At 42.6% G+C, this 23,892-nt stretch overlaps 1 protein-coding gene across 1 annotated transcript in view; it reads left to right on the forward strand.

Moving 5' to 3' along the window:
* Window positions 1-129: 129 nt before the first annotated feature.
* The window catches only part of ACBD6 (acyl-CoA binding domain containing 6), an 88,469-nt gene continuing 64,706 nt past the window's right edge, over window positions 130-23,892 (forward strand). The window contains exons 1-3 of the mRNA XM_010580713.1: window positions 130-555; window positions 6,424-6,488; window positions 7,010-7,106. Coding sequence (XP_010579015.1) covers window positions 130-555; window positions 6,424-6,488; window positions 7,010-7,106 — 588 coding nt within the window. The remainder of the gene's footprint in view (window positions 556-6,423; window positions 6,489-7,009; window positions 7,107-23,892) is intronic.

Genomic DNA, 23,892 nt, shown 5'->3' on the forward strand with positions numbered 1-23,892 from the left:
CCCCGGGCGGCGGGCCAGGCCGGGAGCCCCGGGCGAAGGAGCGGGACGGGGACCGGCCTGGTACGCGAGTGGCCGGGCCTGGGGCTCTCCCGGCCGAGGGCCTGCGTGGCTACCGCACGAAATGTGACGATGCCAAGTGGGAAAAGTGGCGTCGGGGGGTGTGGGAGAGGGGGCTGCGGGGAGCTTTCCGCCCAGCGCAAAGTTTGGCACCGCCGGATTCACCTGTGGCGAAGGCAGACGAAGCCTGGGAGGGAGAGAGTCCCGCCAAATTCATCACGCTCGTTGTCCTTCCTCGCCTCTCCCCCTCGCCCAGTGCGGACAGCCCCAAGGCCGCACCGCTCGCCTCTGCTGCGGAGACGTCGGTTTGGCTGCCGTGGGCTGCGTGGGGGAGCGAAGGCGGGTGTCGGCGTGGAGGATTTGGCCTTTGTAGTTGGCTGTGATGGGTCACCGGTGGGTTGGTGGCCTGTCCGAGCGGCCACTGAGTCTTCGCGGAGTGACTTGATGGGTAAATACAGCTGCCTCACCGGCGTTTGCCAGGCTCCCTGCGTGTGCTGGGTGATGAGGTGACTGGGACAGGTTAGAGAAGGTGATTAAATGGTGTGTAGCACTGGTGCTCGCCTCCTTGTTAGAGACAATGGGGATCTGCAGTAACGACCCAGGTGTGAGCATTAAATCTTTGGGGTTTTGATGCGACCGCGTGAAGGATGTGCTGGTGCAGATCTGTCTGCAGAGGGCTTTAGAGCGGACTGGGAAACTGAACTGGTTGGTTCTAGTTATAATGTTGAACATGACTCCTTTTCCCATTCAGTCCCTGTGAATTGAGTAAGCTGTAGGATGCATCCTGTGGGAATACACAGTGTGATCTTTTCCTGCTCCTGTGGGAGAAGTTACATAAAACAAACAAAAAAGCACCCGTTAAGATACAAAGGACTGTAAGAATTGCCTAACCTGAAGAAACAGAAAAATCGTAAGTATTGTTACACCTGGAAGACTAAAAAGTACAAACATGATTCAGGTGTGTGGCAAGAGATGCTGCCTTGACTTGAAAACTGAATCCTGCCCATTTGGATTAACTGTCGAAGTTGGGTGTGCGCATCTTCCCTGTTATTTTCCTCCCATATGGAATACTCTTGTCCTTCTACCGCCACTTATAAGTGCTTTCATTTTTTAATGCAATATTTAATTATTCTCTAAGCTGGTGACTCCTAGGCTGTGGTTTGTGAGCCATTAATTGTATTAAAAGCAGACTGGTCACATTAGGTTTTGTTTTCAGATTTTTCTAGTGCTTAAACAGGTCTCCAGGTTTCTCTCTCCCTTTTTAAGAAAGCGGAGGGTGGGAAAAAAATACTAGGAGAACTTCTAAGAATACCAAGACCATGCCTAGGATAAGATGAAAGGAAAGGATGTTTTTTCTCTTCTGTAACTTTTTGTCTGTATTCTCAGGAGATTTGTTGCAAATAAACTCTTATTTTTCACTCTGTTGCAAACGCTTTGTAACTGTCCTAGCTGGAAATGGGAAGGCATTACTTGCATATCAGCTCATGATTGTCAACAGGCTCCAGAGGGTTTCCTGGTGTTAGCTCTCTAAGACCAATAAGGTGTTTAATGTTAAAAATTACATTAAATCAGAAGCTATTTCACAACAGTTTTGATACAAGTCAGAAAAAGCTGATAATTAACACTCTCTCAGCACAGATTTCCAGTTGCCTTCAGCTGAGGGTAACAGGGCATTTCTGTCCTCTTCTCCTCTGTCCCTTGTGTCCCTGGCCAAGCAGGATGCAACAGCAAGTGCCTTTGTGCTCCTTGGTTTCAGGCTGTGCTTGGCTCCTGAGTTTCTGTGCCTTTGGCTGCCCAGTGCTGTCCAGAAAGGTGCCATCTCTGCTAGAGTGCCTGGGAGGGTAGCGCTGGTGGTGGAGATCGAAGTTTGCTAGCACAGCTACTGCAGGATTATGCTCTGCTAACTTTGAGTTTCGCAGCATTTTGTGCTTTAAATCAAGACGAGGGTGCTTAATGCAAGTTTTCTCTATTTAATTATAGCAGCTCTATCAGTATGCATAATGGGCTGCTAATATATTACTCTGGTGGACAGTAGTATTGCTAGCGCACAAAAGGTGCTGACTCAGATCTGTCCACTGTCCTTGATTTGGCATCCTTGTCTTTCCTCAGTTTAGTGTTTTATGTCACTAAGGGCTTTGATTTAAGATACAGCACCATCATAAAAGAGGTGACAGTAACAGCTGAGCTCTCTGTTAAAATACTGTATATTATTTATTTCAAACTGTTTGGGTATATAGGCATTTTCCTGGAATTTTATTACCTTTTATTGGAGGCCATTTCAGGATTTTATTACTTTTCTCTCTGATTTTGTTTATGTGTCAGAGACTTGAAAATAAGGGGATTGCTTAGTTGTCATCACCAGCGAGGTTTTCAGAAGATGTTGCTGAGTTTATGACTCTGCCCCAGAACAGGAGGAAGAACAGACTAGTTGGCAGGGCTCTGGACTGGGACTGATTTTCTTTTTCTCCCCCTACTTTCTGCATGGCTTTGAGCAAATGACTTGTCTGTGCCTTGAGTCTGTAGTGGTGAAGTGAAGATAGTGCTTGCCTATCGTGTTGAGGATGCAAAAAACTGAGGTTCAGAAAGTGTAGTAATGGACACCAATGCAGTGATCATCATTCAGAGAGGGGAGGGATTCCAGAACTTGCTGGAAGTGATCAGACTGAAAAAAACCCTGCCCTGCCAGGAGGATGTGCTGGTGCCTAAGTAAATGCTGAGAAGTGCAGGCAAGCTGGAAATCCACTGCTGTTGGCAAAACAGGGCTTATGGTGTCTCTGGTGAGTGTAGGCTCAAGTATATAATCCCATTTTTTGCGTGACATCTTTCAAATATTGTAGAACATGATGCCACAATTCTGCCTTGAACGTGAGCATTTCTGCCTGCAGCTTCCTGTTGTACGGAGCAGTGTGATGGTGCTGACTCGGTGTTACCAGCGTCACTCTGTCTCTTTGGGACATACAGCCCCTTGGTCATCAGGGCCAGGACCTCTTGCCTTCGGTAGTTGATGTTTGCTTGTTCTTCCTTACACCCCACTTTCAGTCAGTTGAGTATAGGGCTTTCCCATGGGTTGGGGCAGGTTAATGAGGCAGAACTTTGGGCCCGAACAGGCAGGAATTCCTGTCTTGCCAAAGAAATTCAGCTTACTTGGTCTGCGTACAGTTAGAGCTTAGTCCTGCTGTCCGTGGAGGCCAGTTCTGTTCTTGTTACTACTCCATAGGGAGGCTGCAAATATGATTCACCTCACAAGATTTACAATCAGGTAAGAATATTTGGCTGGAACTCCCTGCTGTATAAATGTATTAGTTGAAAAATTAGCAAAGAGCTGCTTTCCCACCACCACCAGGGGCGGGGGGCGGTCAGTTGTGGAGTAATGTGTAAGGAGAATCTCAAGGTTTCTCACAGTCTGGACCAGCAACTGAAGTTGTATGGGGATGGTATGCAGCACTAACAGATCTCTGAGCATCTGTCTATCCGAGCACTCTTCTGAATGTTGTGACCTTCAGCTCTCAGGTGAAGGTTTCATCCAAGGTTTCTAAATTTCCATTTTGGCCACAAATGGAGGTGTCTGCAGACACTTCCCATTTGGAGGTGCCTGGGTCATCTTTGTACGATTCATGAGTGTAATGCCTGCGGGCGACTCTGCACGCAGAAGCAATACTAGGAAAGTATTTAATGCATTCTGGCTGTCTTTTTTTAATGCAACTGATGAACTGTAAATGAGGAGAGCTAAGCATCAAGTGACCAGTCAGCCCCCTGGAGACCATCGGTAATTATTCTGTGGACACAGGATGAGAAATTCTTGACTTGAAATACTAATACAGGCTCTTGTCTTTCTGCTGGTTATGGAGAAAAACAGCTTTTGAGGCCCTCCAGGGAAATAGCAGGAGGACAGAGTCCTTCACAAAATTTCACGAAATCCCCCAGTATTTGTCAGCATTCGCGTATTTAGCTAAAACTCCCCTTCCTCAGCTGTCAGGCTCGGGTCACCTCTAATGTTAGGTTCCTGACTGGTTTCTGATGTGTTACAGAGTCTTGCAGCAAAAAGAGGGAAGCCAAAACATTTTTCTTCTTTCCAACAAAACCACTGCAAGCCTTTTTAATATATCTTAAAATAGCAAACGGGGCACAAGTGCACTTTTTTTTTCCCCTCTTGATGGATGAAATTTAACTACTGTTCCTTGATTTGTGTTACTATTGATGTTACTAACAGTCTTTCCCGATGCTAGAACGGCCTTTGAATGCCAAATCTAAAGAGGGGAAACTGCTGTCGTGTTTTGATGATGGCAGTGGAAAATTAATATTAAAACAGATATTTTTTTTTTTATCCAACTTGGCCAATTTTTGCTGGTTAGATGTTGAACTAAAGAATTGCCAGGCAGGCGTTTTCCGTACAGGTAATGAATTTGCATTTTATTTCCATGTTTGTTTTGCTTTTTAAAACAAGTGGTCCAATCTACCTCTGAGCACAGGAGGAAACATTTACACTACATGAATTGTGACTGATTTATAGGACTAACCGTTGCTAGCCCTTTCTCCTATTTCTCCAGGAAATGTGATACGTTGTTTTAAAGGCCAGCTAAGATGTTCTAATTTGAATGAATTGCTCACTGGGAGACAGTCAGATGTACAGAAAATTAATTTCAGTTACAGTCACTCATATCCTCTAACACTTTAAATGAAAACATAGTGTAACTAATAAATATCTCTCGGTATGGGCATGCTCTCTTTAAAGCCTGATTAATGATTCCATCCTCAGCATAAAATCCCCACCCTGTTAAGGTGAAGAATTGTTAGTTGATTTAAGCACTTCACCTGCCTGAACACTTGAGCATATTTCATAAAACATTTGATGAATGCAGTTTAGTTTTGCTTGGCTAACAAAATGTTCAACCAGCAGCCTTTGCCCACCTCCAGAACATACCTGTGTTCCCTCCCTGGGGTCTGTTTAAATACCCCATCTGTGCTGGGCTTTTTTTGCACTGGGCTGTGCCCTGTGTTACAGAGACTTGCTGTGAGAACTGCCTCACAGGGACTGTTGCATTTGGAGCTGTGGTTCTGCTCTGGTTTCTAGTATTTCATCCGTCATCCCTGTGGGATATATAGCACTTTTTTAATGAAAGTAAAAAAAGCCCCCAAAAACCCAACAACAAAAATAAATCCCCCCATGTTTTGTGTAAATTCATTCATTCCCTATCACAATATTTTCATTTCAGTTAGATTCATTTTACCAGTGACACCTGTGTGCAAGGCACTTTATTTCCTATGAGAAAGGGACACTGATAACAGCCAGATCTGGTGGGTCCTGACCCATATTCCCTGGCTTTTCCGGGCAGGGACAGAGGCACATTCACTTATACGTTCTCCTGAGCAGACGTCAAGAAAATAGCTCTGTTACCCAAATCTCAACCTGCTAATTGCTCTGTTCTTGAGGCAGTTGTCAGTGCTGGCCTGTTGCAGGAACGTGGTTGTGCCTTTGGAGCCCTGGGCAGGCGTAGCCTCTGTCAGTCCTGTGTTCCCCTTTGTGGGCAAGCTTATGGAGGAGATAGAGCTGTTAGACTTCCCTGCAGTGAGAGGAAGGGCTTTGTATTTGTCCCATCAATATACCACCCTATGGAGAACTGCCTGAATTCTGCTGGCACCAAGTCCATTTTACACTGGCTATAAGTTTTTGTTCATGTATCTATCCACCAATTCTGGCTTGTTCCCTTGCTTTCTTGTGTTTCTTATTTCTCCCCCCACGTTTTAATTTCTGGCTTGCTTCTGATGGACTGGTTCATCTCTGGCACTCAGGCCTTGACTTGTCTCTCACACAGTGCTTCCTATGCAGCCAGATGCCTCAGAGCAAATTTAGAAGCTGCTTGGCATTCCTTTGCTCTGAGTTTGTCCCCTTGCCTTGCAGAGGACCTTGAAAATAATTAAGCAAAGTCTGTTTACACTTGAGCTTTGTGCGGAAGCAGGTGAATTTCAGCCTTAATGAATGATCATCTCTGTAGAAACCCTAATCAACAGAATTTTTCTTGATACTGGTGGAGGATGAGGCATTTGGCTGGGTAATAAACATAACATTAAGTGAGAAATCACTTGCTGGTTATCCCTGTTGGGTAATGCATGCAAAAGAAATGAGCTGCATAACAAAATTGCTTCCCTTGCATCATGCAAAGAAAACACAGGGATGCAGAGGTGCTAATAACTACGAGAGCTAAAATGAGGGTAAGATGGGGCTGAGTAGTGTCAGTTCTTTCCCCCAAAAACCTTTCCTGTGGCACAAGAACAAAATTACCCTGAAACCATCAGAACCCAGTATTTCCTTACCCAAATCTGCTTCCCCTTGCTTTGTTCTAACAGAAGGAAATTTCTTTTCTTTAGGTGAAATTTGGAACCTGTAACACTCCCAAGCCAAGCTTCTTTGATTTTGAGGGAAAGCAAAAATGGTAAGAGGAAATCCTTGTAATTCTTAGCAATTTCTGGCTCTACTTTTTGTTGCATCGTCTCATCTGTTGACAGATTATGGACCAAGAGGATGTCAACTTGGAGTCTGCCACTAAACTGGCTTTAAAATCCTTTGTTTAAGAGGGAAATGTTTGCTGCTATGCCTGATGCAGACATTAAATACCAGACCCCTGTGTTTACCTTGTTCATCCAGAATTAGCCTGTGTACAACAAAAATTTTATGAAAATAGCTACAGTTTTACAAACAGCTTTACTTTCTGAACACAAACTATGTTCCAGCCTGGATCAGGATCCCCTGAAAGATCCTTTCATGGCAGTGCTGCACTGACAGTGGCCATTCATGGCTTCAGAGACAAGTTGACCATTTCAAATTGAATGAAAGATGGCTTTGCACCCCTTGAAAGTATTTGGATGAATGCATTCACTGTGTTTTGCTGATGACACTAAAAAAACCACATTGTGCTGTCTGAGTGTCTTGCTGATGTTTTGCTTGCTCTCCTAGGGAGGCTTGGAAAGCCCTGGGAGATACCAGCCCTCATCAAGCTATGCAGGAGTATGTTGCTACAGTGAAAAAACTGGACCCCAGTTGGAATCCACAGGTAGGAAATATGAAAATATTTTTCAGAAAACAAGCCACCGTTTGTCTTTGTAAAGCTAACAATGGTTCAGCTTTACACAGATTTTAATTGCTGTATGGCAAACTTCATTTTGAGCAGATTAAAGTCTAAATTCATTTTTAAACCTCTCCTTTTGTTATGACTGAAACATGAAGAACCATCTCTTTCATTCATAATTATCTTCATTACAGTGAGCGCATGCACAGGGTTGGTTTGGCTATAGTGATCTAATTTATTTTGGTCTTATTGGTTCATGCTGTATTTAGCATGTAAAGATACTTTTTATCCTTTTCTCATCTTTCTCTTTTCAGCTACTATTTAAATGTTGATCAATACAAAGTAATCTCCATGAAAGTGACATGAACTGAATGATCAATTCTAAAAATGTTTCCTTTTTGTTTCAATGCAGCAAATTACCAAATCTGATTATGATTAGGTACTCCAACATAACAAGTGTATTTTTAAGTCCTGTATATGTGTGTTATAGGGAGACTGTACTGTCATTTTAATTAATCTGTCTTTCATCTACCAGGTTTATTACTTGATTGAATATTTAAGGATATCTCCCTGTTTATAGACTAATTTTTATACAATTTTTAAAGAGGATTGTTCTTTAAAAAAAGTATTGCCTTTGGAGATAGTGGAGATATTTCACTAATAGGAAAATGCTGAAGGCATGGTAATTTCTTTTCACGGTGGGAGATTGATTCTTTTTTAGTCCTGCACTTTGGAAGCAAAACCTTGTGTGAGCACAAGCCTATGAATCAAGAATTTGATTCTCGGTTGTCTTCTGATGCTGTTCTACAGACTTAAGAGTAATTGTTTTTTCTTTACTAGTTCATGTTTCATGGTGTTGGTCCTGTTTTTGTGGCAGAGAAATATTGTTGTTTAGAGGAAACCCTTTTTAATGCCCTCGGGGAAAATAGTTTTATATGCTGTGCAGTGCAGTTAGCAATATGCTGTGAAGTGCAGTTAGCAAAAGCTAGCTGCATGCTGTGTAAATTCTTGTCCAATCTAAAATTCTCATACAGAAATAAATTAGAAAGAATCCACGTACGATCCTGAATGAAGAAAGTGTCTAGCAATGTAAAGTGAAACATGAATATTCATTAAACAAGGCGGGGGGAACAACAAAAAAACACCCAACACTTTCCTGAATTTTTATGGGTAGCGCTTCTGTTTATAAAAAGACTTCTCATGCCTGGTGACAAGCTTAGCTTTGGGTACTCCACTTTCTTGCTGTAGAGAAATACTTATTGTCACAGATGTGACCTTTGGGTTACAAAGCTGTCAGCTAAGAAAGTGGAATAATCTGTTTAAAAAAAAATAAAAAATTAAGCCATATAGCAAACAAAGAATGGTTTGCAGTACTGCTCCTAAGGTGAGGAAGGAATGTGCGTGAGCACGTTTCTTCCTATTGCTGTCCTTCCATAAGCCTGTCCCCAGGACTCAGCAGAAACTAGACCGTGCTGGGTAATGCTGTTGCACCAGTGTGTTTGCTCATTCATGTCTTGCTCTGTCCTCCCTTTTTGAATAGTTGATGCAAGAAGTGTGGTTTTGCAGGAGGAGAGCAATGCTGGAGATTGAACAGAAGTTTCTATGAAGATGGCAGGGCTGAGTTGGCAGAGTGGTTTAAATAAATGTGATTTTTTTCTTTCTTCAGATGCTTTTCTCGCCCTGTTTAATAGACATGCTTCTCTCATGTAACTATGCGTATATTTCTGGACTTTTTGAAGCCAATGATTTTTTTCCTCTGTATTGTCTCAGTGCACAGAGCTGTAATGCTGAGGAAAATCCATGGAGTGTTACCTGGCTTACTGTCCCTGCACTGCTGCACAGGTGCCACATTTCTTGTCCTGACTCTTTCCTTTACCTTGCCTTGCCTATGACTGAGCTAGAAACCTGTTAAGAGATCCGAGTGCTTTACATTGAAGGAATATGCTCAGGTGCGGAAAGGCCTAGCAGAGGAAGTTACATTAGCAGAGAATGTAATTTAAAAGTTAGCATTAAAGTACATGTGACATTGCTTTCTTTAAAAGAAGTCACCTGTCCTTCCTACTACATCTTCCTTTTAATTCCACTTTCATATGACCAAAATGCTATCAGGAGTCCTCTCACTCCCAGTGGTCTCATGCTGCTCTGTACTCTTTTTTTTTTTTTTTCCCCTCCTCCCACCCCCCAATCCACCTTCTGGAGCCACGAGAGGGAGCTCTGTTCTTTAAAATGATGGAGATGCATGTGTCAGGGGATGGAGATAAAATAGCTATTTTAGTCTTCAAATTTCAAATTGGATTTATAGAAAAGATCTGTGGGTACATTACAAGGTGCTTCATCACTGTCATTGTGTCTCCTTTACATGCTCATCTGCTGGTTTCCTTTGAATTTTTCTTGCGTTCAATAGATCATGAATGAAATACTCCTAGTATTTGGTTAAAAGCAGTGTAAAGTGCTTGGTACAAATTTGAAAAGTTCAGCTTTCAGATCACTGTGAATCATAAATAGTAATTACAGTACAAGGGTGTTGAATTTCTCATTGTGCAGCTTCATGAATTTTGCTATTGTAAAGCTTTCTCAGTATTGCCTACATATTTTCTCTTCAACAGTTCATCTCATCCCTTAAAGTTGTTCTTGTGTGTTATCTTAAATCCTCCTCAGTATCCTGTTTCATATATTTGCAAAGGGTTTTTAATGTCTTGATCCTTTAGTACCAAATATGCAAAATTTAAAATTTAAAAACACCTTATCTATATCATAGGTTCATTTTTTCCCAGCAGATTTGCTGCTATTCGGCAGCTTTCAGGCTGTCAGTATTTTTCTTAATAAGTAGGATGGAACTAAATGCAGTATTTCTTATGCAGTCCAAATAGATCCGCTTCTTCATTTCTTTTTCTTGATTCTTCATTGATTCATTCTTTCATATTGACCTTGCAGTTTCTGTATTAGTACATTTTCAGCATCAGACTGTAACTGCTATAATTTACTAATCTTTGCTTGTTTTGGATGGAAAAAAAAAAACCCAAAGTAAAAGCATTCTGGTGCAGTAGTAGCAGCCCGAATTTTTGTTCGGAAGCAATGAGAACACCTGTAGCAGCCAAAATCTGACCTGCTGCTTCCTGTTCCTGCATGGAGTTTGGAGTACCTGCACGTAATCAGGAGACAACTGAATGTGAAGGGGCAGTGGCACAGCTGTTCTCTGCTCTGTGAAGCTGGTATGCCACTTTTGACAGTAGAGGCACATCTGTTAGCCATGGAGATGAGCCATTTCCAATGTGGTTTAGTTTCTTCTTCACCCTTGCTGCTAGCAGGTTGTCTGATAGTCGTGCCTAATCTTTTCTTTCAGAGCTTTGCCTAAACCTGGAAAGAAATGATCATACTACATTTATTTTCAGCAGTTGTTTGCTACGAAATCTTTAAAATAGCAGATGACCTAAAGGATATTGAGGTGAGATCCACTGTCTTTACATTCATGAAGCTGCAGGAATCTCCGTGCTGTATTTATCATGAACCCAGAAGTCTACAACCAACAATGACAATTGCCGTTCTGGATGCTTTGCAGTTAGGTCTTACTCTGTTGGCATGGGTCTTACTGTGTTTTGTGTTGTAAGTTGTTTTGTTCCTTTTCCCAAGAATAGCTGTTAGTAGGAGGTCAGACTATACTTTTCCATGCTTGCCTTCATTCTCCTCTTGATGCAGTCTTCCTTCGTCATCTTCTACCTTTTAGCACATCTTTTGTTTCTTGTTCGTTCTTGTGAGTCATTCCTTTCAGTCTGAAGTTCCAGGCACTGGAAAGGTAATTGCTTGGACCAGCTCAGCTCTATTTGCATATTTCAGAGACATCACCTGTCCTTCAAGCCTATTTACTTTTCCTGCAGAACAGAGAATACTTTATGAAGCAATTCTTTTGCATTCTCTATCCTTAAATAGAAATGCTTTGTGCCGTCAACACCTCCCACTGCTTTGGGTCCTTTAGAGATGTGTATGTGTCCCAGCTGCTTCACTTCTTGTATGTTCACCTGTCTTCTCCCTGCTTTACTGGCAGCAAATGACATGTTGCTTTTGGTGGCTTTTGCTGATGTGTGTGTGAGTTTGGCAACGATAGCCATCTGCTCTCCCTGCCAGCCACCTGCAGCTTATTGCCTATGTGTGCTCATGCCTCTGGCCCCTCTGTCAGGCTGTGGCTCTGCAGTACCCGCTGTTGTGGTGCTATCCTGCAGTCTCAGCAGTGGGTTTGGTGATTTGGGGTAGTTCACCTTCACAAGCTGGTTGTCTTGCATCTTTATGCAATAACTTTGTTCTCATGTACATCACTGTCTCTACTGTATAATTGGGCACTTCTAGTACTTGCAGTTTTTGAGACAGTCTTAGTGTCTATATTTCCATTCCCCCATGCACTCTAAAATTCTAATCTCTGTCATGTATTTGATATCACAAATCCCCACTGGCTTTAGGTATCCAGATTTTTCAAACCTCAGACTGACATGGGAGTTTGCATCTGCAGGCGCTGACCATCCGGAGGCAGGAGCGGGACAGCACCTCTTTTACTCAGCAGCGTTATACATACCTCTTCAACTGAGTTCATGTTGCAAGGGATGTGGGTGGCAGTGTATACACGACACTGCAGTGAGGTGGTTAGGAGCTGTTATTGATTGTTTCTTGTAACAAGGCGGTTACATGGCACAGCTTAAACAATAAAAATAAATAATAAAAAAGCATCCAGATTTGCTCATCAGTTTTAGCCTTCCATTTGCTGATTGCAGTTTTGGCATCTCTTGATTCTAAATATTTCCTTTTCCTATTTCTTATATTGCACATTTACCAGTTCCAACCTCAACAGCTCGTCATGGTACTAACTTCAGTGGCATCCTTCCCCAAACACTTAGAGGCCTTCTTTCTATTTGCTTTGACTGCTGAAACTTGCAGGAGGACTTAATTATTTTCTATTTCTATATTAAAAAAAAAAAATTGGCATTTTGACTTGTTTGACTTGACCTCACCAGTAATGCACTTAGTAAGATTTCTGCTGTGTAATGAGGAAAGTTGCATATTAGGAATCTGAAGAGCAGAGACATATCTCTAAGGCAAAGCAGGAAGCGAGTTCAAGTTCAAAGAAAACAGATATTCACCAAACATCTTTTTAAGCTCCTAAAGGTTTGAAATTCTAGTGCTGATATTTGCAGGGGAGAAAGCTGCCCATGTTTTTTCAACTCCTGTTCTGTGCCTTGTTTGACTACTAAATCCTACTCTACTTTCTCTGTACTCTGGACCAAGTAGTCCGTAGGAGTAAAATACCTCTATTGCTGTGTTGGTGTGGGAGCACCGAGTCTTGGTGTTTGGAGTAGCTGGGAGAGGACCCCTGGGGAATAGGCAGTCAGCCTCATAAAAAAGGAAACAAACTTCAGAGTGAGTAAAATAGCAAATACACTATCGCTGCAGGCTCAGAGCGGTCTGGTAAGGTGGAAAACCTGCAGGAATAAAGCAAACTGATTTGTCCAGTGGCCAGTGGGTGTTTTTGCAGGAAGTACTGCAGGGGGCAATATTTGATAAGGTGGGTGGCCAGTTACCCTGTGCACGGGGCTGGGCTCTGTCCCCCCTTCTTTCTGTTGAAATAACCTTTGTCTGTCACAGTTTAAATGCAACAAACAAGTTGAAACTAAAATGTGGAAAAGAGAATTTGCAATTCGAGGGTACAATGAAAAGCAGGAGAAACAATTTCCAGGTTTGCAGGGGAGCTGAGTTTGTATGTATGCTTTTTTGTAGGTTGCACCAGGTGTTACTGAAATATTTTCACAACTGATTTAAATTGATGAGCCTCTTGTATTTAAGTAGGATCTCCAAGGCAACTTAAAATTTCTGTAGTGACTTAAATACAAACCGTGTATCCAATGATGTTAAAACGAGTGTTTGGAAATCCAAACATTAATTTTTCTTAAATTTGGACTCATTGCTCAAATCTGGCCTGTTCATGTCTAGAGCAAGAAGGTTTGCTCGTTTGCAGTTTACAGGTTTTATGTTTGGTCAACTTAAGAGTTGCATTAGTGAATGGTAAATCATACTGTAGTTTCAGGCTGAAATCTGTGGATTTCTTGGTTAGCACTGCAGGCCGATGGAATTTCTGCTGGAAATTAAGAAATGCATTAGAAAAACTGTGGTCTGTAAACAAAATGAGTGCATGCATCATGTTTTCCTGTGTTGTCTATCAGTCAAACAGATGTCTCCCTTGATAATCTGTCCAAGCAGCCACCGTTTGTCGTTGGGAAAGAGCAGCAGCGTGGTGTGGGCAGGATTACAAGGGGGATGGGAAGAGCAGGAAGGGAAAAGACATGTTTGGGTCTCTGCTTGTCACGAGCAGCAGTGTATTCTCCTACCTGCTGTGCAGTTAGTTTGGGTAAATGTCTCAATTTATGGCTTGCTATACTGCGAGGTCAAAAACTTTGAAAATAGTGACTTTATTTCTTTTGTAGTATAAAAGCAATTTAATTGCATCGTGTAAAGTGGGGATTAATCAAATTATGGCTGTGCTCCTTAAAGCTTGCCTTCCTGTTCTGTGCTAATGCAGCACACTGGGGAGAGGAGCCTCCTGTGTTCCTGCAAGCTACGTAGCAGTGCTGCCAGCGACTTTGGTCTTCACTGATCCTGTTTCTTTCTGGGTTTGTATAGATCCTTGTGTGTCAGTTCACCCTTAGGGAATTTCATGTTTGACTTTTTGTTTTTATACTTAAGAATAAAAATTGTAACAAAATGCAGAAAACAAACTGTACCATTTGCTATATATGTTTTGAAAGCTCTTATTTCAATGGATGACCACATTGGAAAAAGCGAATGGCTGAGAATTCATAAAGTCTGATGAGGCTCTTCCCCTTTAAAACAAACAAACAAAAACCCCCACAAAACAAACAACAACCAAAAAAACCCCAAAACCAACCAACCAAAAAAAAAACACCAAAACCAAAAAACCAAACCAAAACCCAAAAACAACCAGCAAGCCTGTATTTTTTTAATTATTATTCTTTTAACAGAAAAGCAAGCACTAGAAATTAAGACGAAAACAAAAAACCTGATCCACCCCAGGCTTCTGACTTTGGGGCATGTGAGAATGCAATATCCTCTGGGTTTAGGCAAACTGCAGAGTTGGGGTTTTTTGTGAACCACATTGGGGTATGTGATAGTTTAGTATACATCCTGAGAGGGGTTAGATCTTGACACACGGTGGAATTCTTCTGCCCTGCTGCCTTTTGCCAGCTGTGTGAGGGACAGCCTCTAGCATACAAGTGGAGTTAGTTGTACACGCAGCCTTCCTGCGGGAGGGAGTAATCTGTGCCAAGCATGGCTAACTAAAGCTTGCAGTTTATGTACACTTTACTCATACATGCAAGACTGCAGGCAGAGTGACCCAACTTATTTTATCCAAGTTGGAAAAATGGCAGTTCATCAGCTGCACGTTAGACCTTGAGTGTTTTGCTTTTGGAGTATGCTTTCAGAACCAATTTTTCTTACTAGCAAGGGGATGTTTTCTTGTTCCTGTTGTGTAAGACAGTAAAATATCACACTACAGACATGGACTAAATTTCCCTGTTCTTCTGCAATAAAGGTGGATAATGTTGCATCCTTTGCTTCTCTGTACCTTCTCATGAGGAAAGTGTGCTGATGCTTTAAGTACTTGATATAGGTCCTACTCATAAACAAAGCTGTCCATAGGTTATTTGCTACCTTTCTGTCCCTGTCTTCGTGCATGTAACTGTTTATCAATTTTATTCCATGCAAGATAGCTCAACTCTGGTACACCAAGTAGGAGGTAGTACGCTGCCTACCTGCTTTGTTGTATAGACTCTTATGCTCTGAGCAGCAAATCAAATTCAGTTTCCTATTTATACTTACTGGTTTTAAAAGCAGCACAGGCTCATGGACTGTTCAAGTCCTCACTCAGTACTGTGAAGATAACACTGCCATCCCTTGGCTGTTGTTTAAATGAGGGAGCGGATTAATAAACTAGTATGTGTAACTTCTGTTCATAATAACAGCATAGATGGGAGCTGGCAGTTGTTTGCTGTGAACCCGTGGCCTGAGGATGGAGTTGTCAGAGATGTCCTGAGGATGCTTTGTTCTAGCAAGTAACTCGCATGCCAGGCATTGGGGTGCTGTGCTGGTGGGGCTGTCAGCCGTGGTGGTCTGGGATTTTGCCTGTGGACAAGCTTGATAAATTTTAGGGCTTTTTCGCTTCTGCAGCTTCATTTTATTGTAGAGCACAAAACTAAATGCCAGCTCCAGAGTGAGATTTTCAGGTTTTTGGAATTGTGGTTCTGGCAAGCTGTGCAGAAGTGAAAAAGTTAAAATGAACAAGTGTCTCATAGTAGAAATATAAACAGCTGGAATATGTGTCAGCTTCCCACCCCCTGAGAGTCTGTTGGATTGTTCTCTTTGATTTTACATCTCTGCAGAAATTTATGGTCTTAGCTCCTTTTATTTATGACATTGCAATCCTCATTCAAGCGATTGATTGAAATACAACAGTGCCAAGCTGCAAGCCTGTATTTTAGAAAGGTTGAAGTTTAGAAAGCAAACCAGCAATGCAAACAGTCGTGTACTGAAAGCTGCAGTGGAATCCTGTACAGAGGTTGCCCATGTTTCTATGTTACTAAACTTTAAAGTAAAGAATTATCATGACAAGAATTTATACCTCTTCTCTCTCTCTCTCTCTCTCTCTCCCCTTTTAAGCTGCCTGGTCTTGCTAAAAACATACTGTATGTTAAATATGAATCTTACTAGCCCTGCAAGGGATAGCTTTTGCTTGCAATGATGTCCCTATTTTTCCAGCTCAGATCCAGCAGTGCTGATGCACTGTGTTGTTAGAGTACTGTGGGCAGCATAATACGTTCTCTCACAGCTACTTGAATGTAACAGTAGTTGTTCTCTGGAATTGCAAGCAAGAAATTGGTGGGCTTGTCATTTTTGGCTGCCAATGCAGTGATTTTGGTTAAACACTTAAGCAAAGATGTAATATTTTTCCTTTTGAATATGTCAATGAATTAATTTTCATCAGTTTGCACTAATTCAAAAAAATATCTTGTACTATCTGGAATGTATTCAGAAAAAAGAATAGTTGGAGATGTAGCGCTGCCTGGCTGATGCTGAGTCTGCTGCTGCAGCATAGTGATGTGTGCAGCATCCCAGTGTCATGATTCCTGCCTTACTGGTGGATTAAGACACTCCATGCTAGCCAGATATACCAGAGGCAACTGAAAAAAAAATCAAATAAATTTAAATATATATCAAACTAGTGGCATTCAATGATGACAAGATGTAACAGAATGAGGCAAGGTACTTTACGGTGTAACTTTCTGTGCAGCAGGGGCTTACTTGCTTCTTTATTTTCCCCGTAAGAGATGTCCAGAAGTAACAGGTTTTGCTGTGCACTGCAGCTATACAGGTAGCAGTCCCACAGCACCTGGTTATTCTGTGATCCCACAGCTGTAGGACTGGAGGCATGGGACACAGCTGAGCTCTGGGATCTTCAAACTTCACTTGAGCAAGTGCTTTCCTAGCTGAGAGAGCATCTCAATATCAGAGGAGGACCACCGCATCAGGTTAAGTTGCTGCTGATCCTCTGCTGAAGGTTGTTGCTGCTGTGGTTGAATTGACAGAAAATGGATGGGTGCTGATACTTCCAGGGAAAGCCCAAGATCTTGGCTTAAATTGAGATGGCAAGGTTGAATTTGTTAGGTTAAGGTGTCAGACTACAAGCTGAAATGGCTGAGATGCAATCAGGTATTGCCCTCTCCCATTTCTGCCTTGAGGTGGCCGTTTCTGGCAAGGCAAGGAGGGGTTTTAAATGCCATGTGCAGGTTTCATTTTTTGCAGATTTTAGCAGCAATACTGCTTTGCCCTGGCAACAAAAATATGGATAACGAGAGTGTTGAAAAGCTTGTTTTTATGAAGCAGCTGTGTGAGGCTGGAAGCAGAAAAGAGCAGTGTTGTGGCATTTGAAGTGACTCTACCAGCAATCAAAACTTTCCTGTTAGGTTAATTTCTGTAGTGAAACTCCACTGGCTAAAACAAATTAGAAAATGAAGCTTTTGGTAGCGCTGGGCAACATTACAAAATTGGGGTCTGGGGAGATTGCAGCATGGGCTGACAGAGGAGAGGGGTTGAACCAAGCAGGATGCTGTCACGGGCTGTAGAGGCAGGGGAGGTAAGCAGGCAGTGAGATGCAGTTAGGAGCTTGGGGCAGAGGCAGAAAATGGAGCAGGCTGAACATCAGCCTGATGTAACAGGAGGTTTGGAAGGGGAGGAAAACCAAATAGGAAGTCACAAGGGGAAGTGGGGAGGACCAGGAGGGTAAGAGGTGCTTTCTCTGCTAAGTCTTAGCTTCCTACTGGCCAGGTTGCTTCCCAAGCAGCAGGGAGCCTCCTTGACACATGTAGACCCCAATATATTCCTAGGGTGCCCAGAAAGCTAGAAGAGCCTGATTTAGTGCACCCAAGTCTTATTGCTCTGGATAGCAAAGTGAAGTGGTGAGTGAGGGTGGGAGGAGCAGCGTCAGTCTCCTCTGCTTGTGGCATGAGGTAGGCTTTGAATTGCTCTGCAGCTCGCTGGGGAGCTTGTGGTAGCTTCTCATGAAACTCTTGTGCCTATTTTGGCCAGCAACCCACCAGGCTGTGCTAGCAGCTTGACTGTTTTAAATGGGGAAGGGTGCAACCCCTAATTAAAAAATCTAATTTTTCAAAGTAATTGAAGCTGTTGCAGAGCTTTCAACTTGCTGTGTCAGAGGCTGTTAAAAAAAATAATTCAAGAACTTGGGTAGAAATTACGGGTTTATCTTACTGTGGAGTATGTAATGCCTTGATTTTTAGGTGTGGAGCTGTAGACGCTTACGTGATGGTAGTCAGACACAGGAAGGGTCCATGTACCCAGCTGCTTCACATGGCTGTGTAAAGGCTGGTTTAAATGAGAGAATGTGTTAATTAAAAATAGCATACGCTTTTAGTTAGGAGAAAATAGTTGTAGTTGTTTTGTGTATAACATAAGCTATAGCATAATTAAGCTGTTTCTTTAATGAAAATACAGCTTTTCGTGTTAGAAAAAGGTTAAGTGGTTATGTTTAGCTTGCTCTTTACACAAAGTATCAAGGAGGTATTGAGTGTAATTGCTGGAGATTAAGATTTTGTTTGGATGTTAGCTAACATATTGGTTAATGTCTTGTAAATGCCATTTGTCTCTTAGAGTGGAAAAAGAGTTATCCTTTAAAAGAGCATGTATTGTCTAGTACTTAGATACTTTGGCACTCTTGTACCCAATTACTTCTACTGTAAGAAAAGATGGCACTCCTTAAATGTGTCTAGAGCGTTCTATACGTATTTTGAGCTGAACTAACCACCACAAAGGCATGTAAAGGCTTGGACACAGCGTCGATGCACAGTACTAAAGGCTGTTCAGCAGGCAGCTGCCTCCAGATCCTGCTGCATCCTTCTGGCTGCGAACGGTTATGCTGTAACTTCAGAAACCCTCTGTTCCTGCTGGGATGCTCTGATCCTTCCCTTGCCTGAGTCTGTGGGGACAGGGGCCGGTGAAGATCTCTTCATTCTGCCATTTCTCTGTCTGCAGAGCTCATAAATCCACCCTCTGCCTTCACAACCCGGGTCTGTTGGAGGAAACAAATTTCAGCAGCGCTGGTCAAGCAGCCTTGGAGCCGTTCCTTTTGCGAATGGGGAAATTGGCCCTGCTGCTGCTGTGATGCTGTCTGGCCCAGTGTCGCTCCAGCAAGTAGAGGATGAATATGTCAACAGGCAGGCCGGGGGTGGGGGCTGATGTCCTTTTATTTCTCAAAGTTAGGGTTGCCTTCAGCTTTCAAGCTTCAGAGCACATGTTTCATCCCAAGCTATGTAGCCTTTTGGTATTTCCAGTTTGGCTCACAATATATTTTTTGCTCATACAAATGTCTGTGTAAATCTATATAAATGAGTATCGTGTATTAGATTGACAAAAAACAGCAATTTATATATAGCTTGGTCCCCGCTGCCTGGGCATCTGTGGATTTTCATATGGGTGATGTGACAGAAGTGATTGATTGCTTCCAGGACTGACGATGCAATGCTCTGTGTTCCTCTTGTGAAAGCTCCTGATTTCTGCAAGCTGCCTCGTGCGGGAAGGGTACAAACAGGCCACTCGCTTCGCCTTTTGGTCTGCAGACGTTGGGAGTCTGCAAATTACTGCAGCGTCCGTGAAAAGGACATGAGGAAAGGAGAGTCTGCTGGTGGTCTTGTGCTTGTCACCTCCATATCTGTTTTTCCATTTAAAAAAAAAAACCTCCACAAATCAAAAACTGTTGGAAGCCACTGCATTAGGTTTTTTGATTGAACATATTATTTCATTCCATGCATATGTTAAAATGTATACAGTGAGTCATGAAATCACAGCTACTAGCAAACATTAAACTTGCTCAACATTGTTAAGCATTTTACATTTATATCCCTTCCCCTGACTGTCTTTAGTAATAATTTCCAACTGTGATTATGGTGCAGTTGTTAATTAACTCGTTATAGGTTAAATGAGTAGTCTGCAAGGCCTTGTTTTAGATCACAGCACTCTTTAACTATGACATTAATTATACTATGTTTGTTTTTATTTTTTTAATGTAATCTGGAAAAATATTTTCCCTGTCTTAAATTGTGTTTTTTGAGAGGAAATTCTGTGATGAGATTTAAAAGAACCGGAAAACCTTTTTTATGTAGCCATTAATGGAATACTAACTAAATTGTCCCTGCAATATTTAAAACAAAACAAAAAAGCAACCCCATATTATCCTACAGAGTGTACTGCCATTTTTTATAGGACAGTTTGCTCAAGTGGTACGGATCCTCAGTGGTCTCTTGAAAATGCTCCAGGTGCTGAGTCATGTGCATGCTCTCGCTGAGCTGCTGCAGGGAGCCAAGAAGGATTGTTGAGAGAGGAATATTAAAATAGTCTGTTTATGACGGCCATTAATACAGCTGGTGCGGAGGGTACAGCAGCCTTTCATGAAAGGTGGCTTTACAGCAGAGTGTAACAGGGAGGCTGCCCTCAGCTGGAGTGTATTTTTATATTGTTTGGATATAACTGGTCTCTGCTAGTCTGTAAGGAGTGGTGAGAAATGCTGAGCTCATACATTTTAGTGGGGAAGAGACTTTTAATACTGTTCAAGTGTTTAATGTAGTGCCTAATTTTATAGATGTTAAAATTGTTTTTCCTTTAGTAGCATCACCTCTGAAGGGTTAATATTTACCTTCCCTGTCACTGCAGGTAGCCTGAAGTTCAGCTGAGCTGTAAAGTCACAAAGATACAGGTGGAAAATACCTTTGGAAGAGGACATTGTCCTCATTTCATGCTTCATTAGCTGCCCTGCCGGAGGACCCTCCCGCATTGTTACGGGGTCAGGAGCCTCCTGCAGTGTTGGGGGAGAGGGAACATCTCCTCCTTGTCCAAGGGCTCTCATCTTCAGACCACCTGCATTTGGGGTGGAGAGCACCCTCCTCCCCTTGGCTCTCCTGGCACTGGCCTTAACTAGCGAAGGAAAAGACGGCAGCAATTATGGCACACACAATTAACGAGCTTCTAATCTCCAGCCTTGCATGTAATTGCTGCTGTCAAATACAATTAGCGTCTGCCCAAGTTCCCTTCCCAGGGGGATGGCCAGGCAGTGGCACAGAGGCAGAGGAGGGGGGCAAGTGTCTGAAATTTTAGGAGAGTTTATGTTTTCTTGTTGCCTCCCTAATGATCCTCACTCCTCAAATTGTGTCCAGAAATGTTAATCCAGAGCATTAAGGGGACATGGTGGCCAGCAAAGCAGGCCTTGAGGTCTACTGTTGGGTTAAGTCTATGAAGTGTCTTCTGTAAAATTTGTCACCTGAGACTATGCCAGCTTAATTACAATTCAATCAGCACACTTCAGGGATTTACTTGTACTGGGGTTACAGGATCTTGCCTGTCCTGTCATGGCAGCTGAGACTGGAATTGCTGATCACCTCCCAGGTATAGTCTGGGGAGTTGGGATGTGGGCCAGGGTTTCTCCTGCCCCTGCCAAGCAGACCTCTGTGAATATCCAGCACTTGCAGCTCCTCCAGCCTCAGTGGTTCAGGACCCTCAGTAGCACCCTGAAGCCCTGCAGGCACCCTGCCAGGCCAAGGCAGATTTCGGTTGCTTCTTCTGCTGAAGGCTGCCATGTTCCTGTCAAGCAGAGCATTTCACTGTTCTGCTGCCATGTATGCACCCTTCTGCAAACTGGTACAGAGCAAGGTAGGGTGTGTCCCTGGTCCCAGCGCTGGGTTCTGCACAGGGCTGTGTGAGTAGCCTCTGAACATCACCTGAGATAACTTCTTCCATGCACTGCAGTGGTTCGGCTGTGAGATCCTGATGCATAGCTCTCATCGAAGTTGTCTCACTTTTCTGTTTCAAAGATGTGTGACAATGAACTTGTCTTGGCTGTTTTAAGGCATTGGCCAATGTAACTTTGAAGATAAGTATTTTGAGGAGATGAACCTTCTTGCTAATGGCTTTCTCTTTTTCTTAAATATGTATTTATGTGAAGCTACTTAAAAGGTTTTGGGTGTGGAGAAAAGCCACAGTGAGATGTGAGGGAACTGGAGCATTGATAGATGTTCTGTGCTACACAGCCATGCCAAACAGCTATCGCTGCTGTGTGTGCTGGGTGTCTAGACATGCAAAACTAGCCAGACAGAGTTCTCATTTTGCTCTTGATGCAAAGATGCTCCTCTCCCCCAAAACTGGGATGCCCTGCATTTACCTCATGCCTAGGATCTAGCTCTTCTGTTGACTCTAAGTTATGGTTGTTGGGTTTGTGGGGTTTTTTTAAAGCTTTACTGAAACTTGTGCTATTCCTGCTGTTTTGTAGTATCTTTATAGATACTTTATCTGTACCTTTCCTTCTGTCCGATTGAGTCCTTTCCCCTACTTACAAAATAGCTGTGTACCATTTGGTCCAGTTCAGTCCCAGCTAATCACCAATGGTAAGTTCACCTGCATCTCTATAATGAGTTCTGCCACATGAGTTTGAAGTGAGTCATTGGAAGGGCCCTTGGAAGTGCCATCTTGTTAAATCTGTCGTAGCCTGTTTTGTGTAGATTGGAACAACACTTGGGCTCGAAGATGAAAAATAACAAATCCCTGTCCTGTCTTCAGGGGTATAGCAAGAGGTTGGCCCACCAAACAAACCCCTGACAGGAAACTACCAATCTTCCTCTTAGATGATAATTTTCATCCTGCTTCCCAAAGAAGAGAAATGGATCATGCTATGGTCATGGGACACTTTTAAGACCAAAATAGAAGGTGAACCCAAAACCCTCACAAAGAAAATGTTTGTCTCTAATTGGTTTCTGTTTCCATAATGCTTAGTATGATAAAACTACCTTCTCCTTCTCCTTTTTTCAATCACGATTAGACTTTAATGTTGTTAAAGCTTATAAGTGAGTTTGAGTTACTGTCTCGTTGAAGAGAAGATGGAGCTGAAATCATCAGTGAGGCATTGGACAGGGGGTTTTAATGTGTCTGTCATTATATGTTAACCTCTGAACTGGGACACGATGTCTGTTTTATGGCTGACAACAGTTTAAAGGTATACAACTTGACATTGTGGATAAAGGAAGAAGGGGGAGTGGAGAAAAAAATGAATTAATGATGTTAGCAAATATTAGTCCCTGTATTTCCATTTTGTTCAGAAAGTGGTTGTCAGGCTTTGAGGCCGTCTGGAGCAGCATTGTCAGTGACAGCCAGTCGAGATGCGATTGTACCTTGAATCGAGCCAGTCTTTTATTGACAAATACAGTTCACTGAGGCAGGGATGAGGATGCTTTGCTGTCTGTTCTGGGAGGAGTGCGGCTTTTCTTCTGGCATTCCTGGTGACATTTGAGAAGGATAGTTCTGGGCTTAGTGGAGTTCCCTGCACCAGTCCGTGAGCACATCGGGAGTCAAGGGAGTTGAAAATGTCTCTTGATGAGTATGTATGCTGCATACTGAATCACATATTTGCCTGTGATTTATGCTAGCTTTGGTAACCAGATCCACCTACCAAAGTTAACTGTCAAGAGTAATAGTGACTTTGATATCAGCCTTAATTTTACATGAGCAACAAAGAATCAATGGGCAAGAATTAGGGCAAACCACAAGAAATTCCAGTGCCTCTTAAGGCATCTCTTTGATTTCTTTATCATCTCTTCCCAGATCTCTTACATGGCACTGCCTGTGCTTTGGCACTTGAGTGCAATCTTCCAAGGTTTCTTCCCATGCTGTCACAAATTCCCCTTTATTCCCACAGTTTTTAACTGGCAGTTTGAGGGCGAACCCCTCATGCTCATGCAGCCGACAGTAATTTTGCCTTTTCTACAGCATCTCTCTTATATGGTCCTGACTGCAAATAATACTGCTGTCAGCTCTCTTGGATTCAGGTTGCAAATTATGAGAGCCTGGGATCATGTTATTTCTTGACTATCATTAGTTACATGTGTATCTGCAGAGCTTTTGGACAGCGCTGCCAGCAGTGAGAGAAATTGAGCTGGCTCAATTGAGAGCCACATAGTTAATTATTAGTACCTTTTTTAACAGAGGAAAGAGAAAATTTGCAGTGTCAGTTTTTAATTTCATTGTGGTTTGCAGAGTAACGTGACTTTAAACTCACTGGTTGTTATCTGTGTATATGTAGCATTTGTTTTCATCTTTCCAGCCCTAAAAGCCCTTTTCTGCTGTAGAAACATCAAGAGATTTAAGAAAGTGCATCTGCACATTA

The sequence above is a fragment of the Haliaeetus leucocephalus genome, unplaced genomic scaffold (assembly GCF_000737465.1).
Source record: "Haliaeetus leucocephalus isolate CR32 unplaced genomic scaffold, Haliaeetus_leucocephalus-4.0 Scaffold730, whole genome shotgun sequence".
Lineage (NCBI taxonomy): Eukaryota > Metazoa > Chordata > Aves > Accipitriformes > Accipitridae > Haliaeetus > Haliaeetus leucocephalus.